Source organism: Ammodytes marinus, assembly GCF_949987685.1.
Source record: "Ammodytes marinus genome assembly, chromosome: 11".
Classification (NCBI taxonomy): Eukaryota; Metazoa; Chordata; class Actinopteri; order Uranoscopiformes; family Ammodytidae; genus Ammodytes; species Ammodytes marinus.
In genome coordinates this window covers 5,959,708-5,987,677 of record NC_137215.1, presented here as the reverse complement: position 1 = coordinate 5,987,677, position 27,970 = coordinate 5,959,708, and the positions used below count along the sequence as shown (strand labels likewise).

The following is a 27,970-nucleotide window of genomic DNA, read 5'->3' as shown; positions in this document are numbered from 1 at the left end:
CTTTCTCATTCATCGACTGCAGGTCTGAAGTCAAAGTGAACTGAACTGAACGGAAAAAAGAAAGAAATAAACCCTTAGATATAAAATCATCTCTACGGAATCTCGGCACGCTCTTCCTCTTCACATTTGTTGGGTCTCGTCTGTGGCTTTGATGCCCACTGTGCTTCTGAAGGGTGAATGCATTACACCCACGTTTCTACCAATCATCGAGAGACACTTCACTCCATTCGAAATCCTCAATACTATACTAACACTGCTGAAATAATACTATATGAGACTTATACAGTCATTAAAAACTGTATATGAATGACTCGGAGATGAATGAATCACACCTTACACAGAGACCATAATGTTGCATTAATTGTTGTGCGTACGTGTGTGTGTATGTTTATGTGTGTGTTGGTCTTTGTATATTAGGGGGAGATATGATATGAGTACGCATAGCCAGCCATTTTTGAATGGCAGGACAGGACTTGTGTATCGCTAAATCCTCAGGCGTAAAAGATCATTTCTAAATTTTCTGTAAAGGTTCCTCTAGTTCACATTTACCTCACTGTGACTGTGTGTTTTGTGTGTGTGTGTGTGTGTGTGTGTGTGTGTGTGTGTGTGTGCGCTGACCGTGTTTGATCTCGTCTGCGGTCCTGTCGATGAGCACGTAGAGCGACCACACCACGCAGGTGATGGCGATGACGTGGAACGTGACCGAACACATGATCTTCCGTCTCTCGCTCGCCGTCATCTGGAGCTTCTCCCACTGTAGCCATGGAGACAAGGGGACAGAGGACAGGACATGTGTGAGGTCTTCAACCATGTCAACAGTTTAGGAAGTTTGATGAGTTCTTATCCGACAGGCTTTTGGTTAATGTACCCAAACTTTGGCTCCATCCAACTGTTCTTTCATTCTATGCGCTGCCTACTTTTATTTGTATATTTCTTTTCATTGATAAAAGTATAATTTTTTAATGCGAAGAATTTTGTGATTTTATATCCGTTAAAATGTGCTATGTATATATATATATATATAGGTGCTTTATTTTTTTTAAAGGTATTTTTTGGCATTTTTATGCTTTATTGATAGTGTAGAGACAGAGTTTAAATGGGGCAGAGAGGGGAGTGACATGCAGAGAACGACCACGGGCTGGAATCGAACCCGGGTCCGCTGCTGGGGGAGCTAAGGGCGCCCCATTTAGTTTTAAATCTAAACCTAATTCTAACCTGAACCTTAAAACCTCGTCTTAACCCTCAAACAGCCTTTTACCGGCCTGTCCAAAAAAATTTAAGTTTTGCAAGTATACACACACAAACACACATCCAAATGAATTTCCTAATTTTATTCATTGGCGAAATGGCCACGGTAGATGAAAATGACAGGCCGTCTTTTGATAAACACTTCAGACCAAGGCCGACATCATCATCTCATCTCCAGTTTCTCCGCACGCTCGCACACGGACAACTTCAATGTTCACTGGTGGGAATTCAAGAAGCTATTACCAGCCGAGCATTTTGTTCAAGGCCTTTTGTGCAGCTAATGAAGGGTGGAGGAATTTTAATTAGAAATGCCCAGCTATCTCCAGGCCACAGCCATTGATAAGAGGTTCCTAATGGAAGTGTGCGCCGCCTCGTAAGCATTTGAAATTAATCGCAAAACCTCATTCAACAAGTTACGCTCATAAGGAACGGCTTCAAAGCTCAGTGTCACGCTCGTGTTATCTCTGTGACTGATTGGAAGACTGGTTTTGGCATTTTTTTTAGCTTCATTACCAAAGAAGTGATGCAAGATTTGGGTAAGGACGAGCTGTGTGTGTGTGTGCGTGTGTGTGTGCGTGCGTGTGCGTGTGTGTGTATGTGTATGTGCGTGTGTGTGTCAGCCGGAATTTATCCACTGAGACAGAACTTATGAATGTAAGCATTAAAAAGGTGGAGTCAGCGATTCTGGAGAATGCTTGTTGTCAAAAGCACTTTGTCAAAATCATGCGAGAATATATTCACTGATTTTGACATATAGTACAATTTGACAGCAAGCGTTCTCCAGCATCACTGACATTTAACTGCCTCCACAGACTTAAACATACACATTCAAACTAAACCGTGTCTCACCTTGCGCAGCGGCTTGAGCTTGGTCTCCATGATGAACTCATATTTACAGAGCTCACAGCAGCGCGTGTCTGAGCTCTTGATCCATTGCTGCAGACAGGACTGGTGGACGAAGCGCAGGCTGCCAGTGCAGTGGCATGGGGTGATCAGAGGGCTCTCCTCATCGCCTTCACAGTGACAAATCCTACAAGAACATGACATAATACAGTTAACATTCAGCTAGAGGCAGGACAGCTGCTGTACTGGGGAAGACAGGGGGAGAGGATAGAGAAAAAAGAGGAAAAATTGTGGGCGTTCGTGGTGTAGTGGTTAGAGCGGCCCAGGACGTTTTCTGCATGTCATCCCCATCTATACACCATTTCATCTCTGTCTCTACACACTGTCTAATAATAAAGCAAAAATGCCAAAATATTTTCTTTAAAAAAAAAAAAAAAAGATTTGACAAAGATATTCGACGGATATTTCCCAAAAACGTGGGCAGACTTGTAGATCTATTTTAATTTTTCTCTGTCTATTACATGTTTGTTTTGATGTGTAACATACCATGATCTAAGAATAACAAACTCACTTCCTTGTATGTAAGTATCGTAGTGACAATAAAATGGATTTGGATTCTTTTGGAAGGAGCAAAACTTGTGGCATTTTCAAAAAAAAAACAGTCCAATACTTCTCATTCATTCCACAACACACCACATGAATAAACTCCGTCTAGACTCGCTGATTTGATTTAGCAGCACTTCATTTACAAATCAGAATGACATTCATAGAAAATAACCTTCTGTGCTTTTTGCAAAAGGAAGAATTGAACACAGCAAATCTCATCTCAGATTCCCGGCAGTTGTATAACAGACACAATCAGTGTTGTCTCAGTGTTGTAAAAACTGATACAAGATGCCCGTAATAAGAACTACTCTAGGTCGGCTAGGAGTACAAGGAGTGCAGACAATATAAAAAACAAACAACACTGCTATGGCATCAACCAACTATTTTGTTTTAGCCACATAAAAAATTAATCCACAGCCCTATCTGATGAACTCAAGTAACCCCTTCATCAACACCAGCTACCTTGGTCCAAATATCTTCTTATGAATGGATTATTATACATGGATGTTATTCAGCATTAGCCCATAAAGAAGACAGTAAGTCTGAGCTAAGAGACAGCTTGTATAAAGGTTATTAGAGAAACCCATTACCTCCAAATCAAGTCAATATCACACACACAAAGCAAAAAGCATAATCTAATGTCATTATGATCTCCAATATCAAGAGGACATTGACCTTGTTGCGTGTGTTCAGACCAAAGCAAAGTCCTCAGTGAACGGGCAATTAGTCAAAAATATCAGCTGCTGCATGTTATCCGGCAACAACACTTTGATTAAGGTCATGCTGACGTCTTTGGCTAGACTGGAATAATGTGTATCAGTGTAAGAATAAAGTTCACATGATGTCACTGCAGAGGCTTCTTAGTAAAATGGATTAAAACTACAGGGAGGAGCAGACTGGCTTTATTTAAGAGGAACATATTTATTTAATAGACTGAATTGACATCACTCTGTTTTAGTCTAAGGGACGCTGTTGGTGATTATAAAGAAAATCAGGGACAATTAAGATATTCGTGAATGGACAGTTATAAGGTATTGCTACATCTGCTCTCTTAAAAAAGGTGTCTGAAGTGGTTATTTCAACCTATAACCTACTTCAAATTCACTTTCACTCAAAGAATTTCTACAAGAATGTTTCCCAAGAGGGGGATCTCTCTCTGGGGAAGAATTAAAAAAAAGGTTAAGGTTGTTCAAATGGTTTAGTCTTTATCTGGGTTCAAGGGAGGATAGGAACACACACACACACACACACACACACACACACACACACACACACACACACACACACACACACACACACACACACACACACACACACACACACACACACACACACACGTTATAAAGTGAGCAGCAGGCGAGAACACTTGGTCTATTTCGAGACTCCAGCTGATCCGGCCGAAGCTTTACAAGATTAGAAAGTCAAAGCGAACAAAGGAGGATAAAAATAGGCCGTCACTTCTACTGGTGTCTCTGGATTAGGGGTTAAGAACAATTAACATCTCTGGAGCAGTGCTGTTCTATTGGTTAAGGCCGGGATGTTTTCTGTGTTTGTTGGCAAGGATCACAAGATGTCAAATTATTGTAACGCCGATATAGAATAAATTAAAAAAAAATTAATGTAGGAGGGAATAATCATAGAAAAACCCCTACACCTCCATACGTCTAACAAAATAATCCCAAATGCTATTGCAAATGTAGAGTTTATTTATCTGTATCTGTGTGAGCTGAGGCACACACCAAGCACCGTTAGTCAAATAAGGATAATAATAAGTTAAAATTTTGCATCACTTGAGCAGCCAAAAGTCACCCTGGTAAACAGTCATTTTCAGAGTGTGTGCCGTTGGAGTATGTCAACATTAAAATGCGAGAAAGGGAAAATCAGTATCGGGAAATCATGAGCACCACAAGCTACAAGTGTAACCAGCTCCTGCAGACACACACACACACACACACACACACACACACACACACACACACACACACACACACACACACACACACACACACACACACACACACACACACACACACACACACACACACACACACACACACACACACACACACACACACACACACACACACACACACACACACACACACACACACACACACACACACACACACACACACACACTTTCTTTCCTGTTCTCGCTTGTCTGTTTCCTCATTCTCCTCCTGTGGCATTCGGTCGATCCACACGCTCTTCACTCAATCAATGTCGCTTCCTTCCCGCCCTGCAGCCATTCCTTCGCAGTGGAATGTTTTTTTGCGTGTTTATTTTCAAAAGGAATTTTTCAACACCAATCTGCTGGGTTTTCCTGCTGCTTAACAGATTCTCCTATTGGGTGGTTTGTGTGTATGGTGCACACAGTATGACAGCCAAAGCAGTTTGTTCTGTCCTGATCTCAGATGAACATTTCAAGCCGTGCACTCTACCGGAGAGACACGCTGATCAGAGCAAAACGACAATTCAATTAACTGCAGCTCCACTGGAAGCCATCTCCCTCCCCTTCTCCCCTCTCTGCAAGATGTACCATGTCACTTGTCACTCTTTGCTAGCCTTAGCAACAAAACAAAAAAAAATATTAAAGCTTTAGTGCGTAAGTTTTTCATCTAAAAAGGAATGTTGGTTACATTCAAGCCATAGTCAAATGAGTTGACAAAGTTGATGAAGCCAATCAGCTCCACAAAACTCTCTCTGTATTTCTCAGTATGGCAGCGTTTACAAACTGGTGTCACCCCCGACACTGAATCAGGAGCTCAGAAAAATCCCGAGAAGCGCCAAAGAAAAGTTGATTCTACTGCTAAGAAAAAAACCTGGACATACAGCATGAGGTATGAAATCCATGCACGATCATTGAAGGCTTATAATGTAGATGCACCAACACTGTTGTTGTAATAACACAACATTCCTCATGGGGGCGACAGAAGTTACGCCCTATAGCTTTAAATTCGCTCAGAACAAACTAATCTTTAGGAGGAAGGTTAAGGAACTACCTAGACTGTAGTAAGTCGTATATAGTAAAACGTAAAAGCTTTCTAAAAAACCTTTTACCCTTATGGAATGTCTGAATACTAGAGGATCTATGCAGCAATGTTTTTGTGCTATGTGTACGTGCAGGGCCACAGAGGGCGGCACTGCAAATGTGTCGAGCATTCAAGCCGTAAAAAAAAACACTAAAAGCAAAAAGAGAAGAGACGAAGCGAGACGCAATAACTGGAGAAGGTGAAAGAGGAAGTCTAAGCAATGAAAAGTAAACATGACAGCAATAACTGACATTTACTTCAAATGTTCAAATGGCAATGTCTACCAAATGAAATGCCTTTGTGTGATGTGTCACGTAACGTAGCAATGTAACAGCAAAAGGCATTAAAGAAGCGGCTTCCAACCAACAAGAACACACACAGACATAAGGGAGGGAGCTTTATAAATGTTTTACGAGCAAGAAAAGGCATTATAAACATTTGTTGGGAGACACACATTGTGTTTAGGTGAGAAAGGCTATTTGTACAAAAGGTAACTTTGCTGATAAGGAAAGAGACCAAGTCACAATTGCTTTCTGAAACCAATCAATAAAAAGAACTGGCTTGTCATTCCTTCTGAAAAAGCAACCCGACACACACACACACACACAACCTCTGACCCCCACGTACACACACACACACACACACAACCTCTGACCCCCACGTACACACACTTAAACCGGTGAGGTCAAGCCTTTGCCCCAAGCTCACGCTTCAGTCCACCTGACAGAAAGCTGGCATGATATGTATGCTTGTGTATGCGTGCCTGTGTGTGTGTGTGTGTGTGTGTGTGTGTGGTCATAGCGTACAAGGCTATTTGGAGCCAATAATCTGCCTGCTGATCTCCAGTCCTTCACCTCTTCAGTTCTAAGCTCCTGTTTCTCTTTCAGCCGCTGCACGGCCGGGTTTATAATCTGGGACCGAGCACATGCTCAGCGGACAAAAACAACAAGACAGACGTATATAAATGACATTCCCTTTGTGTTTAAGACACTTAATCTTATTGAGAGATACGGTAATCCAGAAGGGTTTCAACGTGATCTTGAAAGGGCTAATAATAATAATATAAAGTTTTTTTTCTTAAGCACTTTTCATTGTTAAAAAGCAATCCCAAAAGCAGTAGTATAAAAAAAGAAAATTGGTAGTTTTTTTTTTAAATAATAAAAAAAGGCTAAAAATAAATAAATATTTATATTTTTTAAACAAAGTAGGGTGGACCGTTAGGAAGCTGGGTCATAGGGGCCATATAGCCATGACCTGGTTTTGTAATATTAATCACAATCTGTCCCTCTGATCATAGCTTGCCTCTGCCCATCAGATATCACACAAACTTCCACGTGAAAATGTTATGTTGACCTAATCACACAGACCATATCAGTTCAACAGTTTATTTTGCCTTTTCTCCAACACAATGTGTTTCGTTTAAAATGTTTCTTTGTTTGTAGTTTTATATTATGTTATATTTGTGTTGTCTATGTTTTTTTTTGTACAAATAAATCAAATCAAATGTCCGCCTCTGTAACACATGTTCATTCCTCAATAATATAATATGTCAGCCATAACCTTTTCCACTCCATCTATTCCATAACATTGCCATTGCCCCCCACTCTGCCTCTACTGCAGAGCTTGAAGCCTACGGGCAAAAGGTAATCACACACTTTCACAGCCCATGTCAAACGTTTAAGGCAAGACACGGCAGGCCAAAACATTTTTCTTTGGAGCACAGGTCATTTTTCGAGATTTTTGACTATTTTACTTCCATGACATTTCTTCTTTCTTCTTTCGTACTAATATAAATAGAAAGGTCCAAAATGTACATATAGGTGTATATTTTACTAAAACCTTGTCTGTTGACGTTTGTATACTACTCGTATACATCCACCTTTAACGGTCAAAATCTCAACTTCTAAAGCACTTCCATCAACTAAACTTTGCATAATCATTCTAAGCACTTTTCTGAAGGTTATTTACCGAGTGATTTGTTTATATGTTGTCTGATTTATGAGAAATGTTTTTCTTCAAATACATCTTTAAGACCTGTACATAAGTCTTCTTTGATTTGTCTCGCCTTAAATGCCAAATCGATAGTAACCTGGAACAATTATAAAAAAAAAAAAAAAATCACAGTCGTTCAAACAATGGCAGACTGAGATAACAGTGGAGTGGAATGAAATGGTATAAAATACATTAAAATTAATTCACATTTCTGTACAAGAAACACAGTAGGGATTGAATTAAGGACAGCTGAGGAGGAGTAGGAGGAGTATGGTGCTACAGTGGGTGTGTAGACTAAAGCAATCTACGCGTCTGGTTCTCCTAATTAACAGCTCCACTCCAGACAGGGGTTTTTCAGGGTCGAATCTGCTTTGGCGAAGGATATTTTCTGGGTAGTTACTCTAGGATTACTCTCAGGATGGATAACTCTCCACTACTTCCAGACAGTCACCCACCTGCAGATGTCCCCGCATAGGGAATAGGGCGACTGTGGACAGGTTTTCTCGGACAAAGGGGACGCCTGGCTGCAATCCAAATCGCTGTCCTCATCCATAAAACACAGGGGGGCCGGTAGAGCACCTCTCCCAGATACGGTGACTGTTTCTGGGGTCGGTGGATGGCCTGTCCCCTTTGGAGGAGCCAGACTTGGGGGCCGGTTGTCTTCATCAAACACATCATCATCTCCCAGGACATCTTCGGCGGGGAACCCAGACTGGCTGCCTAGCAACAGGGCGCTTGAGGACTTGGTGACGTGCAGGTGTGAGGCGTAGCTGCCCAGCTCGGAGCACTGCAGGCTGGCCGAGGTAGAGGAGCGGGAGAACGGGAGGAGCAAGCGGAGGAAGTTGGCGCTCGGAGAATGGTGAGGGTGGAGATGGGTGTTAGGGATTGGAGGAGGGGCAATGGTGGTGGTGGGTTCGGATGGGGCTTGTGGGACGCCCAACATGTATTTATAGTTGTTGGTGAATGAAGGGACGAGGTGAGGGTTTGCGCGGGTCGAGGAACCCATACTTTGGTGCTCATGTGTGGGTGCTGCTACGTTTGGTTTGCCGTTGAGTGTGTGCGCCCTTGGGTCCGAGGTGGCGGTTTGAGAACGATCGGGCTTCAATTCAAGTTCTCCTTCAGAACAGGTGCGATCTATGAAGTGCAAACCGCGACACAGGTTGTCCACGCGTTGGCCCACGTCGTTAAGGGAGACAGAGAACCTTAGGGGGTTTCTAGGGCGGTTGGAGGTGCGCAGCATAGAGAGCCAGTCGCGTGGTTTGCCCTGTTTGGTGGTTGCCAGGGCGTCCGTGCAGATGGTTGTCACTGAAATACCCCCGGAACCTTGAGGGGTTTTACCGTTAGAATTTAGTAGAACAACCGTGGTCTGCTGCTTAGGACAGTCCTGGTCTTGACTGATGGTACTAGTGTGTGGAAGTGTTGGTGTATGTTTGTTTATGAAAGAGCAACGTTTGATTCAAGATGGCGGTGTAAGGACAGTAGGAGAAGGAACGGGAAAGAACAAAAGAAGAGAAAATGGAAAAGATGTCATGTGATGTATTGAACACAAAGGAAATTGAAGTCAAAAGGAGGAGACAAAAGGTTTTGGGTAATTTGCATGTGCGTGACAAGACCAAACAATGACGACCAACGCTACTATACAATTCATTTTAGGCTACAGTACAGCCTAGGATACACACACAACACACAAGGCTACTTCCAACAGTGACAGACAGTGTATTGCAAAAGGCTAAAAGGTAAACCAAGATTGCCTGTTGATAATGACTAATAAAAAGCTTAAATGTATCATGCGTATGTCACTGTACATATAAATGACGTCGCTATCAGTTAGTGAAGTGATCCAAACAGGTTCATTTAGGATAACGTGATAAATGAACTTGAAATGTGCTTGTATACAGACTCTACTGATGTATGATTTCAATTTTGATTTGTCTATACTGTTTTTGTCTTGTTACTTTGTACTGAAAAGTTCTATATAAATAAGTCTATTATTATTATTATCATCATTGCTATTAACTTTTAGTACCTTGTTGAAACATGTGAAGGTACTAAAAGTTAATACCAGTCTCTGTATACAATTACATTCACTTTAATAGTAAGGGAGTTGGTTTGTACCTGCAGATATCTTGGCTGGAGGGAGACACAGACGTCCTGGAGAAACTGCACGGAGCGTTGACTGAAGTGGGGCTCCCGGCCTGTGGAACAAAAACACATGGACATGATACGTAAATACTTCATAACTCAACAAACCAGGATCAAAAAACATATTTCCCCATGTAGCCGGGACAGGTCTTGTGTGGTAAAGTTCAGTTAAGTTGCTTTATTTGTCCATAAACACCAGGCTACATTGACATTTGTCTTTTTCCACATATCCCCTCTGAAGACACAGCCGTAGTGCAGCACCCCTGGAGCAGTTTTGGGGTTAAGTGCCTTGCTCAAGGACACAATGGTAGACAGTGGACACCGTAGATTGGACACCCTCCCATTTGAGAAACCCGTGTGAGAATTATCAGGCCATCATAACGTGAATCTGATATTCAGAGAGAGAGAGAGAGAGAGAGAGAGAGAGAGAGAGAGAGAGAGAGAGAGAGAGAGAGAGAGAGAGAGAGAGAGAGAGAGAGAGAGAGAGAGAGAGAGAGAGAGAGAGAGAGAGAGAGAGAGAGAGAGAGAGAGAGAGAGAGAGAGAGAGAGAGAGAGAGAGAGAGAGAGAGTGTGTGTGTGTGTGTGCCAGTCATGGACTGATGCACAAGGATGACAAAAAGGAAAAAACCATAATACTGGCAGTTAATCCATCTGATTAAAACGAGTGCCAGGCAAAATCTGTTTCAGTGCGTCACAGACAAGGCAAAACAGTCGGTAAGTAACCGCGGAGACAGACTGGGAGACAGAAGGAGAGTTATGAGGAATATCGCACAGCTGGCCGACGGGACGTTTGGCTGTAGGCTACACCTGTTCTGAGGCACCTGCAGCTTCTGGGCTGGTCTAATGAAAATACCTTCAGTTCAGCATCACTGATATTCATTTAATGTCACGGTGGAGGATTTATTGAAATGGTCTTTGGAATTCAACGGACATTTATGTTTTCCTATGACAGTTTGAGCTTCAATTAAAAAGTTTTAGCCACTTTTTCTACAAGCATGAAATGATGACATCGCCAGCGATCACTTGCATCCAAGCACACACACAAAAAAATGAGACTGTCTCAGAAATATCTAAAAGATTCTTATAGCACCTTCAAGCTAAATTGAATAAAATAAAAAAATTGGACAGGGTGTTAAAATGTCTCGGGAAGTGTGAATTATGCTCACAGTGAGGACATGACACCGCATAGACATGAAAATTATATTGATCTTCTCATTAACTCTCAGAATTTTTTATTTATTTTCCAAAATATATCTGAGTGCAGACAGAGCCAGGGAGGGATGGGGTTTGGGATGCTAATACAGAGACACAAGGGGCCCTGGTCATTTCAATATTAAACAAAAACAAATTACTTATTGATTCCATTCCTAACTAAAGGGGAATTTATAGCTCGTGGCCTGACATCAATCAATACAAAAATTCAATGTCTAGCTTTGCCCTTCAGTCTGCTTTCACTGTCCCTACGTGTACCGGCACAGATTCTCTCTAACCGTCCAGTTTTTCACTTGCACACAAAGACACAATCATGCCGAACACCTATTAATTCATCCAAGGTTTCAGGGAATCATTTTAGAATTCTCTCTATTGAATAAAATTTTACTCATTTTGAAAGTTCAGGATCAAGGGAGCGCCTTGGGTTTTGGACAATGAATGTTAATTAAAGAGACATCTCTAGTAGAAGTGGGCGAGAGATAAATGGTAAGAACTAAGCTTAAAAACATTGGCTGCGTTCCAAATCGCAAACTCTTTTTTTTTTCCTATGCTACATACTTCAGCTGATCATAAAAAAGTATCTAGTTAGAATGCAGTAGGCATACAGTTGAGAGATACTTCTACCTATTTATTTCATCGTAACATTGCGAATGGAACTCTTGCTTATCGCTGGTTGTTTTTACTAAGGCTCAGTAGATGTGACATCACTTCTGCTGCAGTGGATTGTGGGTCAAAATTGCCCAAAATGCTTGCTGAATTGCACACTTCAAATCTCGACCGGATGTAGTAAGGCATCAGGGTCCTTTCCAGCATGCTGTATCTGACCACATGTATTAGGAACATCCTAAATCTTTTTTCTAACATACTAAATAGCAGGGAAGTATAGGGGACTGGAACGCAGGGATAGTTATTTTGCAACTATCACTATATTTATATTTAACTACAAGGGCTGAAAACACTGCTATAGTTCTACAATTCAGCAATGTCTCAAAACAAGAAACTGATGACATAATGTATGCTTAGCTGCAGCAATCAGATGACTAAATAGGAAAATAACAGAAGAATGCACAGTATGGTTTCTCTATTCTAGCTGTGTAAACACAATGTTCCATTCCCGTCTTGCCTCTGTAAATCATTCGTGTTGTCATTCATTCAGAGCGAGTCAGCCGATAAACAAACAGCGAAATGTGAAGATAACATAGAGGAGATGGCAATAATTAACTAACAGTTAGACTCTTAAGACAATGGCTCTCTCTATATTGCTCTCTCTCTCTCTCCGTCTGTCTTTTTTTCTCTCTCTCAATTTATTTCTCTCCGTGTCTCTCTCTCTGTCTCTCTCAGTCTCTCTCTCTCGACAAAGGGCCCTTGATGAGCAAACTACTGCCTGTGTTTTTAATGGATAACGTGAACACTGCAAGCGATTATATTTCAACAACTGCCGAGAGAATGCGTCAGGTGGCATTTACAGTTAAATGAAGAGTACTTATAGTTAAATGTATTCCATTCAGTCTGGCTATTATGAGCTCATTAGATCTGATACAGCTTCACATCATCATTCTACAAGGAGGAAAACCGATTTATTGTGCCTGCCGAAACAGTCTCCCAGTTCACTATCAGAGCAACACAGGCTTTTCCGCTCTGCCTGCTGTCAATCGTTTTGTCTATGTTCCCAGGAAATAGGCCCCGATCAAAAGCATTAATGATAAAAATGGTGTTGTCCTCGCTGATTGTCTCGTTTGCTGTTACAGGTCATTTAGGATCATCAGAGGAAGAATAAGCTTGTTTTACAAAAATTAAAAAGTTCCTCGTACGGGGGTTTAGCCTATCCTTGATCATTCAGAAAACTTCAAACATTTACAGTATAATCAACCCTCTTTTCTTCCCTGCCTTTTCTTGCCAATACCTATGCGTCCATTCTACTCTTTCCGTGTCCATCTGTACCTGTAGAGAGATGCAGCCCCATGTTCTAGCCACCGGGGCCTTTCAAAGAATAACCTTTAAAATCTCACACGGACAATGAACCACTGCCTCCCAGGGAAAACCTTCTAATAAACGGTACACATCGAGCGAACAAGCTGTGTGAAAGGGCCGGTTGTACAAAACAATGTTTCATCTATTTGTGTTTGACTTACTAGCTTTTCCCCAAGCTTTCAACCATATCAGAAGGTCATGATCAATGGACAAAGTTTTGCTCAGTTGTGACTGGAACTGTTGACACCGATGAGATGGACCACCATGTCAGACAGTTCATGTTTCTGGCAAAAGCTAAGACTTTGACTTAGATCTGTTTAGTCAAGCTACCATTTCCAAAAATTAACTTTGCAGGAATAGTTTGATAGTGATATTGATATGGGCTTTAACTTTATCGCTACGAAAATAAAGGTAAGGAGTTTTTTTATTAAGTGTAGGAAGCCGGTCAATATTTAAACAGTAGATTGAAGCGAATACTCATGAAAGCCAAAGTATAAGCCGATCAGTAGTTTATCGATAGCATTGTTGCAAGCTACAGTGCAGCCCTATTGTATAGTCTTCATACCCGTTTACAGAGCCTAGGCTGTGTATTAACACCAGATTTCTTTTTTCAGTGGACATACAAATTATAAGTGAATGTGTTTCAAGACATTAAAAATAAATTAATTTTCCTATACAGTGGCTTTACTCGACACATATCTCCTTCCAAGCCAAATAGCAGAGATATGTTGCGATCTTGTCCGCCTTCATTGGAAAAATGTCCTCAGCTCAGCTATCAGAGCACCACAAGATGTTTGGCCGACCGTCAGCTGCGCCCACTGAGCGGTTGGTCGCTGCTTTGTGTCTGTACATGGACCATAATAGTTTAATTCTTCCACAAAGCGCGTAGGAGGCATCACACGGCTCCCTGGCACTGTGTGTGTGTGTGTGTGTGTGTGTGTGTGTGTGTGTGTGTGTGTGTGTGTGTGTGTGAGAGAGAGAGAACCGGCTACAGCCTTAAGCCTCCTGATCTCACAGACTGGAACATCAACTCCTGCCAAAATCATCGGGGGCAAATCCTGAGGCCCGCTAAAGCTTACAGAGCTGCTTTTATATATTATGCATTGATTTTTATTTAACAAAAAAAAAATGGAAAATTATTTGGGACGGTTCCACCTTTCTACAAATGAAAAATAACTTTTTATGTGCTTGTTTTCATTGTCTTAAAAATGCGATTTCTTTCAATTTATTTTTAACAAGTTGTCTTGAAAAAAATCTCATTATTTTCTTATGACATACTTTTTAATGTATTCCCCCCCCTGTAAAGCACTTTGAATTGCCCTTTTGTCTGAATTGTGCTATACAAATAAACTTTCCCTGCCTTTCTTTCACAACTCTCCTGACTATATTTTCTTCTCTAAGCCTCTCGATCAAAAAGTCACCTTCGAATAAATGAATCAAATCATCAAACAAACACGGAGAAGACCGGAGAAAATGACTTTTTGGCTTTGTGTATATTAATATCGAAAACCATCCACCATACACTTTCATCTCCCCCACAGAGACAAGCTCACTGATGGAGGCAATGTCATTGTTATGAAGCAATATACCCCACAGGCAAATGCTGCAGCTTGTTTCCATGTTATTGGATGCATCTCTGTGTGTGTGTGTGTGTGTGTGTGTGTGTGTGTGTGTGTGTGTGTGTGTGTGTGTGTGTGTGTGTGTGTGTGTGTGTGTGTGTGTGTGTGTGTGTGTGTGTGTGTGTGTGTGTGTGTGTGTGTGTGTGTGTGTGTGTGTGCGCGTGCAAGTATATGTGTGTGTGTGTGTCTCATAACAGGTATTATAGCAGTGGGGGGGTTTCAAGTACCAGGATACCAGAAGTGCAGACGTTTATCTGAGGAGAGGAGAATTTTTTTTCAATGAAAGAAAAACCACCCAACAGTTCAGCGACTGTCGACTTGAAAAAAAGTCAGAAGCCAGACAGCAATAAAGGACCAAGAGTTTTTTTTGTCTGGTTATACTGTATGTTAACAAAATAGTGAAGGTGCTTCGACAGAATGAACAAATTCTCTGGATGTCTGAGCCACATACAAAAGATCCAGACTGTATTGTCATGCCAAGCTTGAAGAAGTCATGAAGGCCCCATCTTAGTCTCTGTGCTCTGGTTTAATTGATAAACATCCACCCGTCTTTGTCTATGTTTATGTGTTTGTACTTTAAGTCAATGTAAGGATAAAATGAATAAAATGGGCAGAATTTTTTGTTCTACTATGTCAAAATCCCTGCTTTTGTAATGCCTGGCACCTTTAGTTCTCTTTGACTGTTTACCAAATTATTTAAAAGAAAATTCTATTAGCATAATATTTCACTAAAATGTTCCAATCAGCATAGTCTTTATTTGAAAATGCTTTGTCATTTTTATAACTGTATGATCAGTGTGTATGTAATGTTTTTCCCATTTTGTTTTAAAAATTGCTTTGTGTCAATAAAAAAGAAGTGCAGAGGTTTATTAATCAAGAGAGCTATCGTTTAAGCAGGTCAACGATTGAATACTGATTTGATTTGAAGCGAGCCGATGTGTTTCAGGATGAACCTGTGCCCACGTGGAGCAGTGAAGGGTTTGCGTTGGCGTGCTTTTTGTTTTCTAATCTAGCTGGAGCTCATGTGGAAATTAATGAAAGCAGACATGTCAATATCCGCCATTAAACTGACATTAGCAGCCTGTAAAACAAGGTGCAATGGTAAATTAAGTCAATTAACTTGAAAGTGGAGTCAGTGATTCTGGAGAACGCTTGTTGTCAAAATCAGTATCTGTCAAAATGAATGTATTTCTCCTCATGATATGCTCCCTGTACATACTGTGTGTGCATGAGCCAAAATAAAAAAATATTGTGTTAATACACAGCCTAGTCTTTGTAAATTGGCATGTTGCTTGCTACTGTGGGCCCCTATGTTTAAATACCTTTTGTTTACATACCAGTTTACAGAGCCATAGGCTGTGTATTAACAGGTAGTGGATCGTGAGGAGATATTCACTGATTTTGACAACAAGTTTTCTCCAGAATCACTGACTCCATTTTTAATTTACTTCATCTTTCATTTCCCCGGTGCTTTGCTAAATAAATGAACCTGACCTACATTTTATTTGATTATTTTTTCAGCAAAAAGGAACATTTGAGTCACTGCTTCAGATATGAAAATATACTCCATCTCACTCCTGCCAATACTGCAGAGAGAGAGAGAAAGAAAAAAAAGAGAGAGAAAAAGAGAGAGAGCCAGACACTGCATATAAGCATAAAATAATGGTCTGTATATCTCACAGACCACATTCTGATTCAAGCAGCATCCAGGAAAAGCCGTTTCAGGAAGGTGTTATCTATAATATTACATCTCTAAATCTGTGAACCAGTCTACCAGGTTCTTAGGTAAACTTGTATAGCGAGTGAAACCAGCAAACTTTCCAGTCAGAAGTTGACATAAATAACATGAACAAATATACTCCCCAGCGCAATCTACAGACTGTGAAATGGACATTTTATCAGCACCGCCACTTTAAATTGCCACCCAATTTTATGTGTTGGGTAACTGTTGTCTTTATCTTGCACTGTAATGTCATACATGGATTTTTGTTGTAACACTGTTTTATATATCAAAAAAACCTTATTAATTTTATAACTGTATATATACATTTATTTTAAAGATGTTAATGTTATTTTATCATTATTTTTTTAACCTTGGTCCGTACGAAACAGAATTCTGTTCAACTGTAAACTCTGTTAATGGGGATTGACAATAAAGTTTGGGTTGAAGTTGAATTGTTCGCCCAGAGAACCATTAATACAGATCTAAGAGCTGCCAGTCATTCCCTCTAGGATGAAGCAGGACTCAACAGCTGGCAGACAGACTGTTTATCATTAAATAACGCCGTCAAACTTAAGAGCCCCGCGTTCGTACTTTATGTCTATCACTCTATATTACGCACCATTTTATCAGAGCATGGGCGGTCGAGGACATTCAATGATAATGCCTGGCGTCTAGAAAAAAGCGTACTAATTAAAGCTACCCGTACGTTTACAGAATAACGGTATTCCTTTAAGTACGGTCATAAAAAAACCTGCTGTGTAATGTTTGAATGTTTCTAATAAATGCCTAAAGAGAGTGTGTGCGTGTCCAGCAGCAAAAGCACCAATGCCTGCGTTTGAAGATGTTATAAAAGTAATGACAGAGCTCCTGTAAATGATGGCGGCCTAATTTGTCAAATAAAGACCCTCTTTGAAAAAAGGACATAGCTATTAGGGATGGGAAAATTAAAAGAGTGAATTCAAACTATTACTTTAAAAGAAAGTGCAGTGAGTTATTTTCTGTTTCAGCTGTGTTGCATTTGTTTCTCAGTTTCATCATTTCAACACCATATATTTATCAGGCTGCCGAGGGTCAGTTATGTAGAGGTGTTGAATACTGGTGTACTCCCTGCTTCAACCTTGACACAGTTTGTCCTCCCTGCAGTTGTCCACACAACACAATTTATATAATGGAATAACGATTGTAACTGACTTTTTAATGTCCGTTCAGATTTGGTTTCACTATCAAACCAGTGGTGTAGATAAATATAGAGTTAAAGTGGGATGTGCTTGACTGAATTTAATATACTTCATTGCACGGCAAAATGTACGAATGTTATTGCGATTTTATTTAAAAAATACATATCATCATACTGAATAGAATTTTTTTATATATTAGAGATATAAAAAGACTCCACCTTAAGCAGCTACATAAGGCCAACAATGTCTAGAGTGAAAGCCAGTCTTAGTTTAAGTGTCTCCAAATGTGTTATCGGACACAATTACTTTTTAAGAAAATCCAATTTTTGGCACTCGATAACAGACAGAAATTATTTGATAAGGAGCCTCTTATTTTCCAGTGAACTTGGAAACCTTGCCATTCTGGAAACATTTCATAATCTAGCCAAAACACATACAGTATATAACTGCATATCGACAGCCTGGCACCAAGTTTGTTTGGAAAACGTGACCATGAGAACGTTACTCATGTTGTCCAGAAGCAGCAGAAGCTAATGTGCTATCTATGCTATCCTTGTGCAAACAGGAGGTAGATTAACCTTGCCACCAGAAACCCATGCACGATGAGTCTACAGGACAAAGATACACAGACACACACACACACACACACACACACACACACACACACACACACACACACACACACTATCGCTAAAAGTAAGTATACATGACGTGCATTCCAACTCTTGATTGCTTTTGCGCTTTCTGTCCTCGCCATGACTAAATCTAGAAGACATTCTTGGTTTTTGTGTCACCAAATGTTCCCCTGAAAGTACATTAGAGTCTTCTTAAGGTGAGACACAGCAGGCAAACATTTTTCCATCACTGGTCAATTTTTAATTTTTTTGTCTATTTTACTTCCATAACATGTATAAATGAAGGGTCCCAAATGTAAATGTAGTTGTTTATTTTACTAAACCTGGTCTGTTGCTGTAAAAACGCTGGAAACTTGTATGTTGAAAAAAGGAAAAACAGATATGAACTATTTAACTTTATCCACTATCTAAATTTTTGTTTTTAAAGAGATAACAATATATGTATAATCAGTTATATTGCCAAATTGTTTTATTTATTCAAACATTTCTGAAAATAAATAAATAATCGTTATCATGTAAGTATTCACCTGCAGTGTTTCGCCTTAAATCATTAATTAAGTGAACTAAATCAATACACAATCAGTGAACCAGTGTACTGTATGTAAAGCAACCAGTATTTCCTATTCTAAACCAAAGGCCTATCTTTCCAGTCAGGGATTGGCAAATTGTGTTATAGGAATGTCATTATTAACCATAACTGCACACCTGAGATTGACTGACTGTGGGTATATCAGCCACTCGGGAGCAATAACTTCCATCTTGCTCACGTTTCGAGGCTGACTGGGCTCGTGGATCAAACATGATTGCCGGAGCCGTTCCCGTGGTGATGGAGTGACCCTGACACTCTATTAGCTCCAGGAAAGGGTTTATCCAATAAGAGGCTCAGAGGGAGAACACGGATTCAAACCCTGGAGACTGATTTCTACGCAGGCAGTAGCATGGATGAGAGAGAGACACGGACCCTATGCTCAAAATCACATACATTTTCTTTCTACTATACTACATACTTTAGGGGATACTGTGAGAGCTCTTATGTGTATGTGCTCGTCTTTGTAATACCTTGTTTTGTGTTATTTTATTTTTTGAAAAACTTTAGCTCACTGTAGCTTTGCCTGAAGGAGCCATGGACAAGAGAAAACACAGATCCTATACATTCAAAATCACATACTTTTCCTTCTTACTATACCCTTTACTTTAGGGGATACTGTGAGAGCTCTTATGTGTATGTGCGTGTCCTTGTAATACCTTGTTTTGTGGCATATTTTTATCATAAGTATATTTCACTTGTTCAATTGTTTTTGTTTTCCTGAAGACCCATTGAAAACAAGAGGCTGCATCTCAAGGGATATACGTATACATTTTGAAATACTTAAGAATTCTGGTTTGCATACTAAACAATGACATTGGATGTATTAGGGCAACCGGGTATTTTGAAGCATACTGCGTTTGAGGGGACTATTATTTTTACTCCTTTAGTTCAGTTCACCTTTTACTTAAAATGTCAGAAAATAGCATAAAAATGCAAATTTTCCCCAAATCCTCCTAAATCTAGTTCTAATTCTTCCATAAATTGCATGGAAGTATGGGGATTGGTTCCAGTGAGAGGTACTGAGGAGCGGAGGTGTGAAGAATGTCTGTTTCCATGGAGGTTTATCAGAGAGGGGGTTGTGATTGAGGCGATGTGATTTGAGAGAGGCAGGTTATCCATCACTCCAGGGCATGTACAGTATATCTGTCCTGTCAATCCCTGCCTCCCTACACAGCTCACCTCACCACCTACACACTCCTGTATATGTTCTCTCTCCGTGTGTGTGTGTGTGTGTTTGTGTCGGAAGAGGGCAATACATCATTCATTAATTCACTGTCCCACCTGTGTGCTTTGCTGTGCTTTGCTCACCTTAGATATATTGCTGGAGCGGCTGGCAGAATGACCCAGAGGCTTTTCATTCTGTAAACAGAGAAGAAGAGAAAAGACCAGTTCAGTAAGTGGAAAAAATCATTCAAAGAGAGACTCTACAAGGTGAAACTGGCATAGCGTACAACCCATAATAACTATCTGCACCACACTTTGTTTGTAGAATCATGATGCAGTACAATAACAAGCTGTTCCACCTAAAACACAACCTTCTCCACAGGGGTGCTCTGAGCTAAATGCAAATGTTAGCATACTAATGTGTTAACAATGCCAATCCTAAGATGCGGATATGAATACGGGATAGCAGGATAGTATGATAACATGTTTCTAATAAGCCCCCAAAAAGGAAAGAACAGTTGACTTTTGTAGTATCAGGCAAAATTGAGGGGAACATTCAAGAACCAAATTGTTATGGCAATCCACCTGATAACTGTTGGGCCATTATAGTCTGTATTAACTGACAGAATATATAGACCTCCCTACAGCCATCCAGCTATAGCATTTCAAATAACAACAATAGCAGCAGATGAGAAATATCCAAATGTTTTCATAGTGTAGAATGTGGCATGGAATAGGAATGAACGGATCTCGTTATAGGCTCTGACAGTAATAGATTCATAGCTGGTCTCCCTCCAAACACAAGCACATCAGCCAAACTACATTTCTCAGCAGCTAACGGCCCTGTGAATGTGTTTGGCAGCTCAAGTTGATAAATCAAACTTTCTCTGGCACAAGACAAAAAGGAGGACAATTTGATGATCATTACACAACACATCTGTTCACACTGAGAAAAATCAAATGGTGTCACAATATTAGCATCGTTCCCCAGGGAGCGAAACAGGCCAAAACACTCACTGTAACATTCTGCACAGTCAGTCATAGTCTGGATGTTTTCAGGCCGTTAATGATTCTAGAATCTCACTCAGTGTTCTCTGCACTCAGTTATAAACAGCCTGGGGGGGGGTGTTATGCTTCATTCAGTGTGCATATGAAAGCTGTGTCTAGTTCCTTAATGAGTAATCGATCATAGTTACATAATGCTGAGTTCACTCCGGGTCTGACAGGGCTCTGGTGCTTTGGACAAGAAGAAATCTATGCAAAGGGAAATCAACTCTATGGGTGAGCGAGTTCTAACCATCTATGGGAGCATAGCCAGATTATACTGTGTCTCTGTGTGTGTGTGTGTGTGTGTGTGTGTGTGTGTGTGTGTGTGTGTGTGTGTGTGTGTGTGTGTGGCTGGGGGGGCAACAGCTTCCTCCAAGCTCCCATCAAGCACAGTGTGCACACAGTAGACCACACATGACATGGCAGTGTTATTACATAAACAGAGTCCCAGAAATGAACCGGTATTCCTATGTAGGGAAGATACAACCTAACCCAATACATCAGGCTTTTTTCCAAGTATATTTCCTAATATTTGGCCTGGTGTTACATGGCTTCATCTTCCCGTGACCATGTTTGTATGTACAACATTTGAATGGCAATCTACCCAATAGTTGTTTAAATATGTTTGTCTGTATAAAAGTTGTGGACCTACTACCATCCGAAAACATGGACATTGACATCCCTAGAGCCCCCTTAAAACAAGTTGATTCTCTTTCAAATAAACATGAAATATTGGCAGAAGTAAACCTGAAGCTGGAACCCTTGCAGGTCGGTAATCAAATCAAATCAAACTATATTCATATATAATAGCACTTTTCATGCACAGCAAAGGCAACCCAAAGCTCTGCACGGAATAATAAGAAAACAGTAAGAAAAATATCAATTGTAACCCTCACCCTTATTTCCCCCACAGACTCACAAAGCAACAAATTACTTTCAGAAAATAAATCTCCAGCTTTCCTTCATGTTGTTCAGAAGCTAAAGTGCCATCCTCGTGCAAACAGGAAGTACATTGACCTTGCCACAAGAAATGAACTATGAGTCCACACACACACACACACACACACACACACACACACACACACACACACACACACACACACACACACACACACACACACACACACACACACACACACACACACACACACACACACACACACACACACACACACACACACACACACACACACACACACACACACACACACAACTAAGAGACTATGCCTACATGACGTGCTGCCAGCTCTTGATTCCTTTAGCGCTACACTTGTGTCCTCGCAGTGACTTGTTGCCATGGTGATAGAGGACCGCTGTCATGTCTTTCCATCACTCTATCTGTGCTTCTGCCCAAGTCTCTTTTCTTCCACCCGTCACACAAAATGCCCGAGGAACATTCAGACATAAGACACACACACACACACACACACACACACACACACACACACACACACACACACACACACACACACACACACACGCTAACCTCACGGCCGTACTGATAAGATGACAACATGAAGGGGACTTTCTAAAGCATTTACATCAACTAAACTTTCGATGATTATCTTTTATATTCTTTAATATTTTTATATTATTTGTTCATATGCTGTTAATTGTCTGATCTATGATCCATTTTCTTCTTGAACATATGCAGAAAATATATTTTTTAAGAACTGTACAAAGTCGTTTTTGATTTATAAAATGGCGGTATTCAAAATCGGCTCTGTGAAAACTTTGGACTAATATGTTGTACAAATGAAATACAGATTTTGACTTCGGCTATATATGGCCAATATCTATCGGCTTTTGGTTTTTAAACAGATAGAAATGTACACATATTAAGATAGATATTGCCACATTTTTTATATTTTTTCAAACACTTCTTAAACCAAAAAAGTATTGTTTTAATGTAAGTGATCAACTGGCGAATTTTCATGACGATATCTAGAAGTTAAAAATCTTACCCTATATTCACCTGCAGTGACTACTGTCCCATCCAGGTCTTACTGGGAGCACAGGGCTGTACTGTGGTCAGTGCAAAGAGCCCAATTAAAAACACACACACATCTCCTATGTCTCGCCTCTGTTCCCCACAGAGCAGTAGCAAGGTTTCCATTATGTCATTACAGCAAAAAAAAAACATCCGCACACAATTTCCTTTTTGCCTAGATAAACTAAAATGTCAGCTGCAAGGCCGTAGCCATTATCTCATATCTCAAACAGTTTTTATCGTGTGTTTTTATCTGCTTACTCTCTGCTAGACGCACTTCCTGGCTGATGCAGTGAGACTACTAGTTAGGCCCGGATCCCACATGCAAGGTGGAGTCAGCGATTCTGGAGAATGCTTGTGGCACAAATCACTTTTTTGTCAAAATCAGTTAATTTCTACTCATGATTCGTTATCTGTACATACTGTGTGTGCTCTGAAAAAAAATCCAGTGTTAATAGACAGCCTGAGCTCTGTTGGCTAGCTACAATAGGCCCCATATGTTTATATACCCTTTGTTTACGTACCATTTTACAGAGCCTGCTTACAGTCTATGATTAACACCAGATTTCTTTCAGTGCACCCACAGTATGGACAGGTAGCGGATTGTGAGGAGATATTCACTGATTTTGACAAAAAAAAGGGATTTTGACAACAAGCACTGTTCAGAATTGCTGAATCCAACTTTAGAGTAGAGGCAAGATCTCAGTCTCTTTCTCAACCAGTGGATTTGAAACTAAAGCAGTTCTCCTCTGTCTCCATGCCATTAACTCTCCAATACAATGTTGGATAATGGTAAATACAGTTCTCAGTGGGCGCAATTTGTGCCGTTTGAAGAGGGCAACAATTCAGTTTTTACCGGAGATGACAGCTGCCATGGGGATAACAGGCACCACAAAAGAATAGAACAAATTGATGATCCTTGCCCTTAATCCTTCCTCACTTGGCCCAAAAACAGAGTAACAAGCAGATATGCCCAGAACAGAAGGATTTCTGGGAAATAACAAGGCCACAAATGGGCCATAGACTTCTATAGATGGCAGTGATTAGAGCAGGGAGGTCGCGGAAAGATGACATAAGAAAGAAATTGGGCTGCACATATAAATCGAAAATGTATCGTTATTGTGAATGTTGAGATTGAACTGAAATAAATGGTAGCCTTCTCCATGTGCCATGCATACAATCTGCATGTCAATATATGTAACCAATCAGATGAAGCCTACCAGAAAATGTTGTAAAAGGCGTTCATGAAGATGTTTTGCTTGAGTGATCAATAAATAATAAACAATATAAACATGTTGTCGGAATGGAAAAAAATGCATTTAATTTTTTATTGTATTTCAGTGTCTGCATACTAACTGTCTGTCCTCTATGTTTGCAGTAAAGCAGAAAGACATTCAAACTGAATGTTTAAGTATTTGTTTATTTATCGCAAGTGATTTCTTCATCGCAATATTCAACAATGTTATCGCATATCGTCTGATAACGCGTAGACCTAAATAAATCTGAAATAAAATCCTTGAAATCACTCTTTAAGTCCAACCGAATATTCCTAAAAATATTCCCCTCTCTCAAACTGTCTTACCTCGAGGACAAGGTCTGGGAGTCACCTTCATGCCACCATGACAGCGGACTATTATAAAGAGCCTTATATTCTCCTGGCTCATGCATAATTAAAATAATATAAAAGGAGGTTTCAGGTTTCATAGTCTGCTCTCTCTGTCCACCTCCCTCCCTCTGTGTGTGTGTGTGTGTGTGTGTGTGTGTGTGTGTGTGTGTGTGTTCGCAGCCCCCAGGCTTTGATAACACGCTTGTATGATAAATGAAGGGGTCATATTCAGAGGGGTCACTGTCTCTCTTTCAGGACTAAGCCCAAAGGGAGGATAGCTCGACTCGCTTTTATGGAAGAATCAAAGAATATAAAAAAACCTCTGTGAATTTGACAGCGGTCTCATTGAAATGCATGTAGTCTACTCTTCACTAAAGTTTCTACACTCAAAACAACTTCACAACAGTATCAGAGTTGAATACATCATCTGTGCGTCAGTGTTGAGATGATGATGATGTCACAGATTGAATGGCAGACTATACGGGAGTGTGTGTGTACAGGCTACAGCTGAAAAACATTTGAAAGAATCCAGTAAATACATTTTCCTAATTGATTAATCGTTTCAGTTGTTTAATCGAGCAAAGAATACTCAATCATTAACTGCACCGTTAAAACATTTCCATCTTTTATGAATCCATTAACTTGCCCATGCCATGAATTTTTATGCACCTCTATATTCGTGCTGCACTGTAGCGGCAAACTCATCCTTTTTGGTCGTTCTGAGCACCGGTCCTTTAACAACATGGATAAATGCACACCATTTCCGACTGACCTGAACAGGGTTTCACATTTTTCCTACAGAACCGCTGATCCAAACAACTTCACACTTGGCGCTTGGGTCCACAGCAACACACCTGCCAAGTTTGAAGTAGATCGGATGGACGGTTGGCGAGAAACTCATAGGAGAACTACACACATGTACACACACACACACACACACACACACACACACACACACACACACACACACACACACACACACACACACACACACACACACACACACACACACACACACACACACACACACACACACACACACACACACACACACACACACACACACACACACACACACACACATATAGATGTCTTCCTTTGTTGCTACATAACTATATATTGTTAAGGGGACTTTATTTTCAATACTGATTGATGTGACTATTATTTTCCCGGTTACTCAGTTCATTCATTTAGGTCAGTTCATCACTGACTGAATAAAATGTCAGAAAATAGTGTAAAATTGCTGTTTTTTTTCCCACAGCCTAACGCGACATATTCAATTCAAATAACTTGAATTTATCCAGGCAATTTCTAATAAAATACAGCGTGACACATTGAACCCTTTTTCCACATATTCAAGCCAGCGGCATAGAGCATAAAGATAATTTTTTGTTGTGTGTCGGAGGTCAATGGCTTCTGGCCTGTAATAACAGCAGTCCCAACACAGACATGAAATGGGATAGGTCAGGGTCGTAAATGAGAAATGCTTGTGAAGCCTGCAGCGACTTGAATTTTTTTTTTACCATGAGTGATTACCATGCCGACAGGTTTGTGAGCTAGACAGAAATATGTCTTAGAAAAAGGGCGTTTCTCCCATTTTCATCAGCGTTATGACTTATATATTATGCATGTACACTTGGCAGGCTCTTTGTGTGTTTACTTTTAAAGTGTTATATCATTATTTTTTTCGCTTCTCTTGACTTCCCCCGAACAGCTTCAAACATCTCACATATGTAGGACTTGCCCGGGCCCGCTGTGTCTGCTCTCAGCGCGATAAGATGGACAGTTATTTTGACACTTTACCAGAAACAGTAACATCACAGCAGTTTGTTTTTCCAGCTGAGCATAAGCAAAACGAGCGCTCCTTAAGTTACAACGAGCTGTAATCTGGTGCAGCACGTTCTATCTGATAAGGCTTAAAGAATCAGCCATACCATCTCTGCATGCCTGGGGCTTGGGTGAGTTGTAAATGCATCGCAAATGTAAACATAACATACTGCAGGTTTCAGGCCCTCTGCTTCACAATCTACTGCAATAACTTCCAACTAGTTTCAGAGTAGAAAAGGAAAACATGGTTCTTTGGACTGATAAGTGGTTGGAAATACATGTTGTATTGTATCAAATAAACATCTTGATTTGACAAAAAAGACACCGATAAAATCCATCAGATTCTGAAGGAGCGGGCAGAAGCATTATGCACACTGCCCACACACACACACGCACGCGCTCTCACACACACACACACACACACACACACACACACACACACACACACACACACACACACACACACACACACACACACACACACACACACACACACACACACACACACACACACACACACACACACACACACACACACACACACACACACACACACACACACACACACACACACACACACACACACACACACACACACACACACACACACACGTGTCCTCAGGCAAGCAAAGCTCTGCCCAGAGTACAATCAATAAACATAACAAACTCTCTATCCGCTGCAGTGAGGGATCCGTGCTTTGTGAAATTGTGTACCAGACGAAGGCGTAGTCAGACGATGTGTTATAGCGTTCACTTTGCCATGAAACCACTAAACGGCTTTACATTGCACGCCAGACTTCACTCTCAGGGCCGCTATACGCCAGCAGCATTGTCTGTGGTCTGCTGCCTTTTTAAAATGAGCTCCCTGATAAATATGGTTATAAAAGCTGACAGCAACAACAGCCTCACTAAAGCCAACCACAAGCATTCTGTTTTCAGTTCAACACCATGAAGCAAAAGAAAAACAGACTTCAGAGTGACACGGGGACGGAGGAAAGCCTCTGGATCTGCAGGTATGTCGAGCAGAAACAGGTATTTTTTTGGCCTGTGGCAGTACAAGGAATTTTTTTTTCTGAATAGCTTTGCTTGGGAAAAAAAAGGCAAAAGCATTCCATGATCTGCTTAACGCTTAGCGCATTCTGCCAAATACAGATCTAAAATTGAGGCCACCCAGTTTGTTGTTTTTGTTTTTGTTTTTGTTTTTCCTTTCCCAGACAGGGATAAGAGAAATTCCTTTGCTCCTTAGAGAAATCTCCTTTCGAAAAGGCCATAAATCAAATGACAGAAATGTCAAGTATAAGCCGTTGTAAACACACCGTAAGCCATGTAATACAGCAAGCATGCACAACATGCACAAAGAGAGATATTTGAGTAAACACTGCATTGTCCAGCGCCTACGTCCACAAAAAGGTCACAGCCAACCAACCTTCCAGCAAAAGTAAGAGAAATGTGAAACATCCTCGCTATTTTGCTTCCATAAGAGTTCCAAATGTATTTTCAAGTGTTTATTTGACTGAAACTTGTCTGTTTGCGTCTGTATATTTCT

The 27,970-nt window shown here is 40.6% G+C and overlaps 1 protein-coding gene across 4 annotated transcripts in view; it reads right to left on the bottom strand.

Moving 5' to 3' along the window:
* Positions 1 to 27,970, bottom strand: part of marchf8 (membrane-associated ring finger (C3HC4) 8) — an 80,822-nt gene that overhangs the window by 4,662 nt on the left and 48,190 nt on the right. For all 4 annotated transcript variants that reach the window (XM_080036381.1, XM_080036383.1, XM_080036382.1 and 1 more), the window contains 4 exons: positions 20,099 to 20,149; positions 9,837 to 9,916; positions 2,098 to 2,278; positions 619 to 754 (listed from right to left, as the gene is read on the bottom strand). In XM_080036381.1, coding sequence (XP_079892507.1) covers positions 619 to 754; positions 2,098 to 2,278; positions 9,837 to 9,916; positions 20,099 to 20,149 — 448 coding nt within the window. The remainder of the gene's footprint in view (positions 1 to 618; positions 755 to 2,097; positions 2,279 to 9,836; positions 9,917 to 20,098; positions 20,150 to 27,970) is intronic.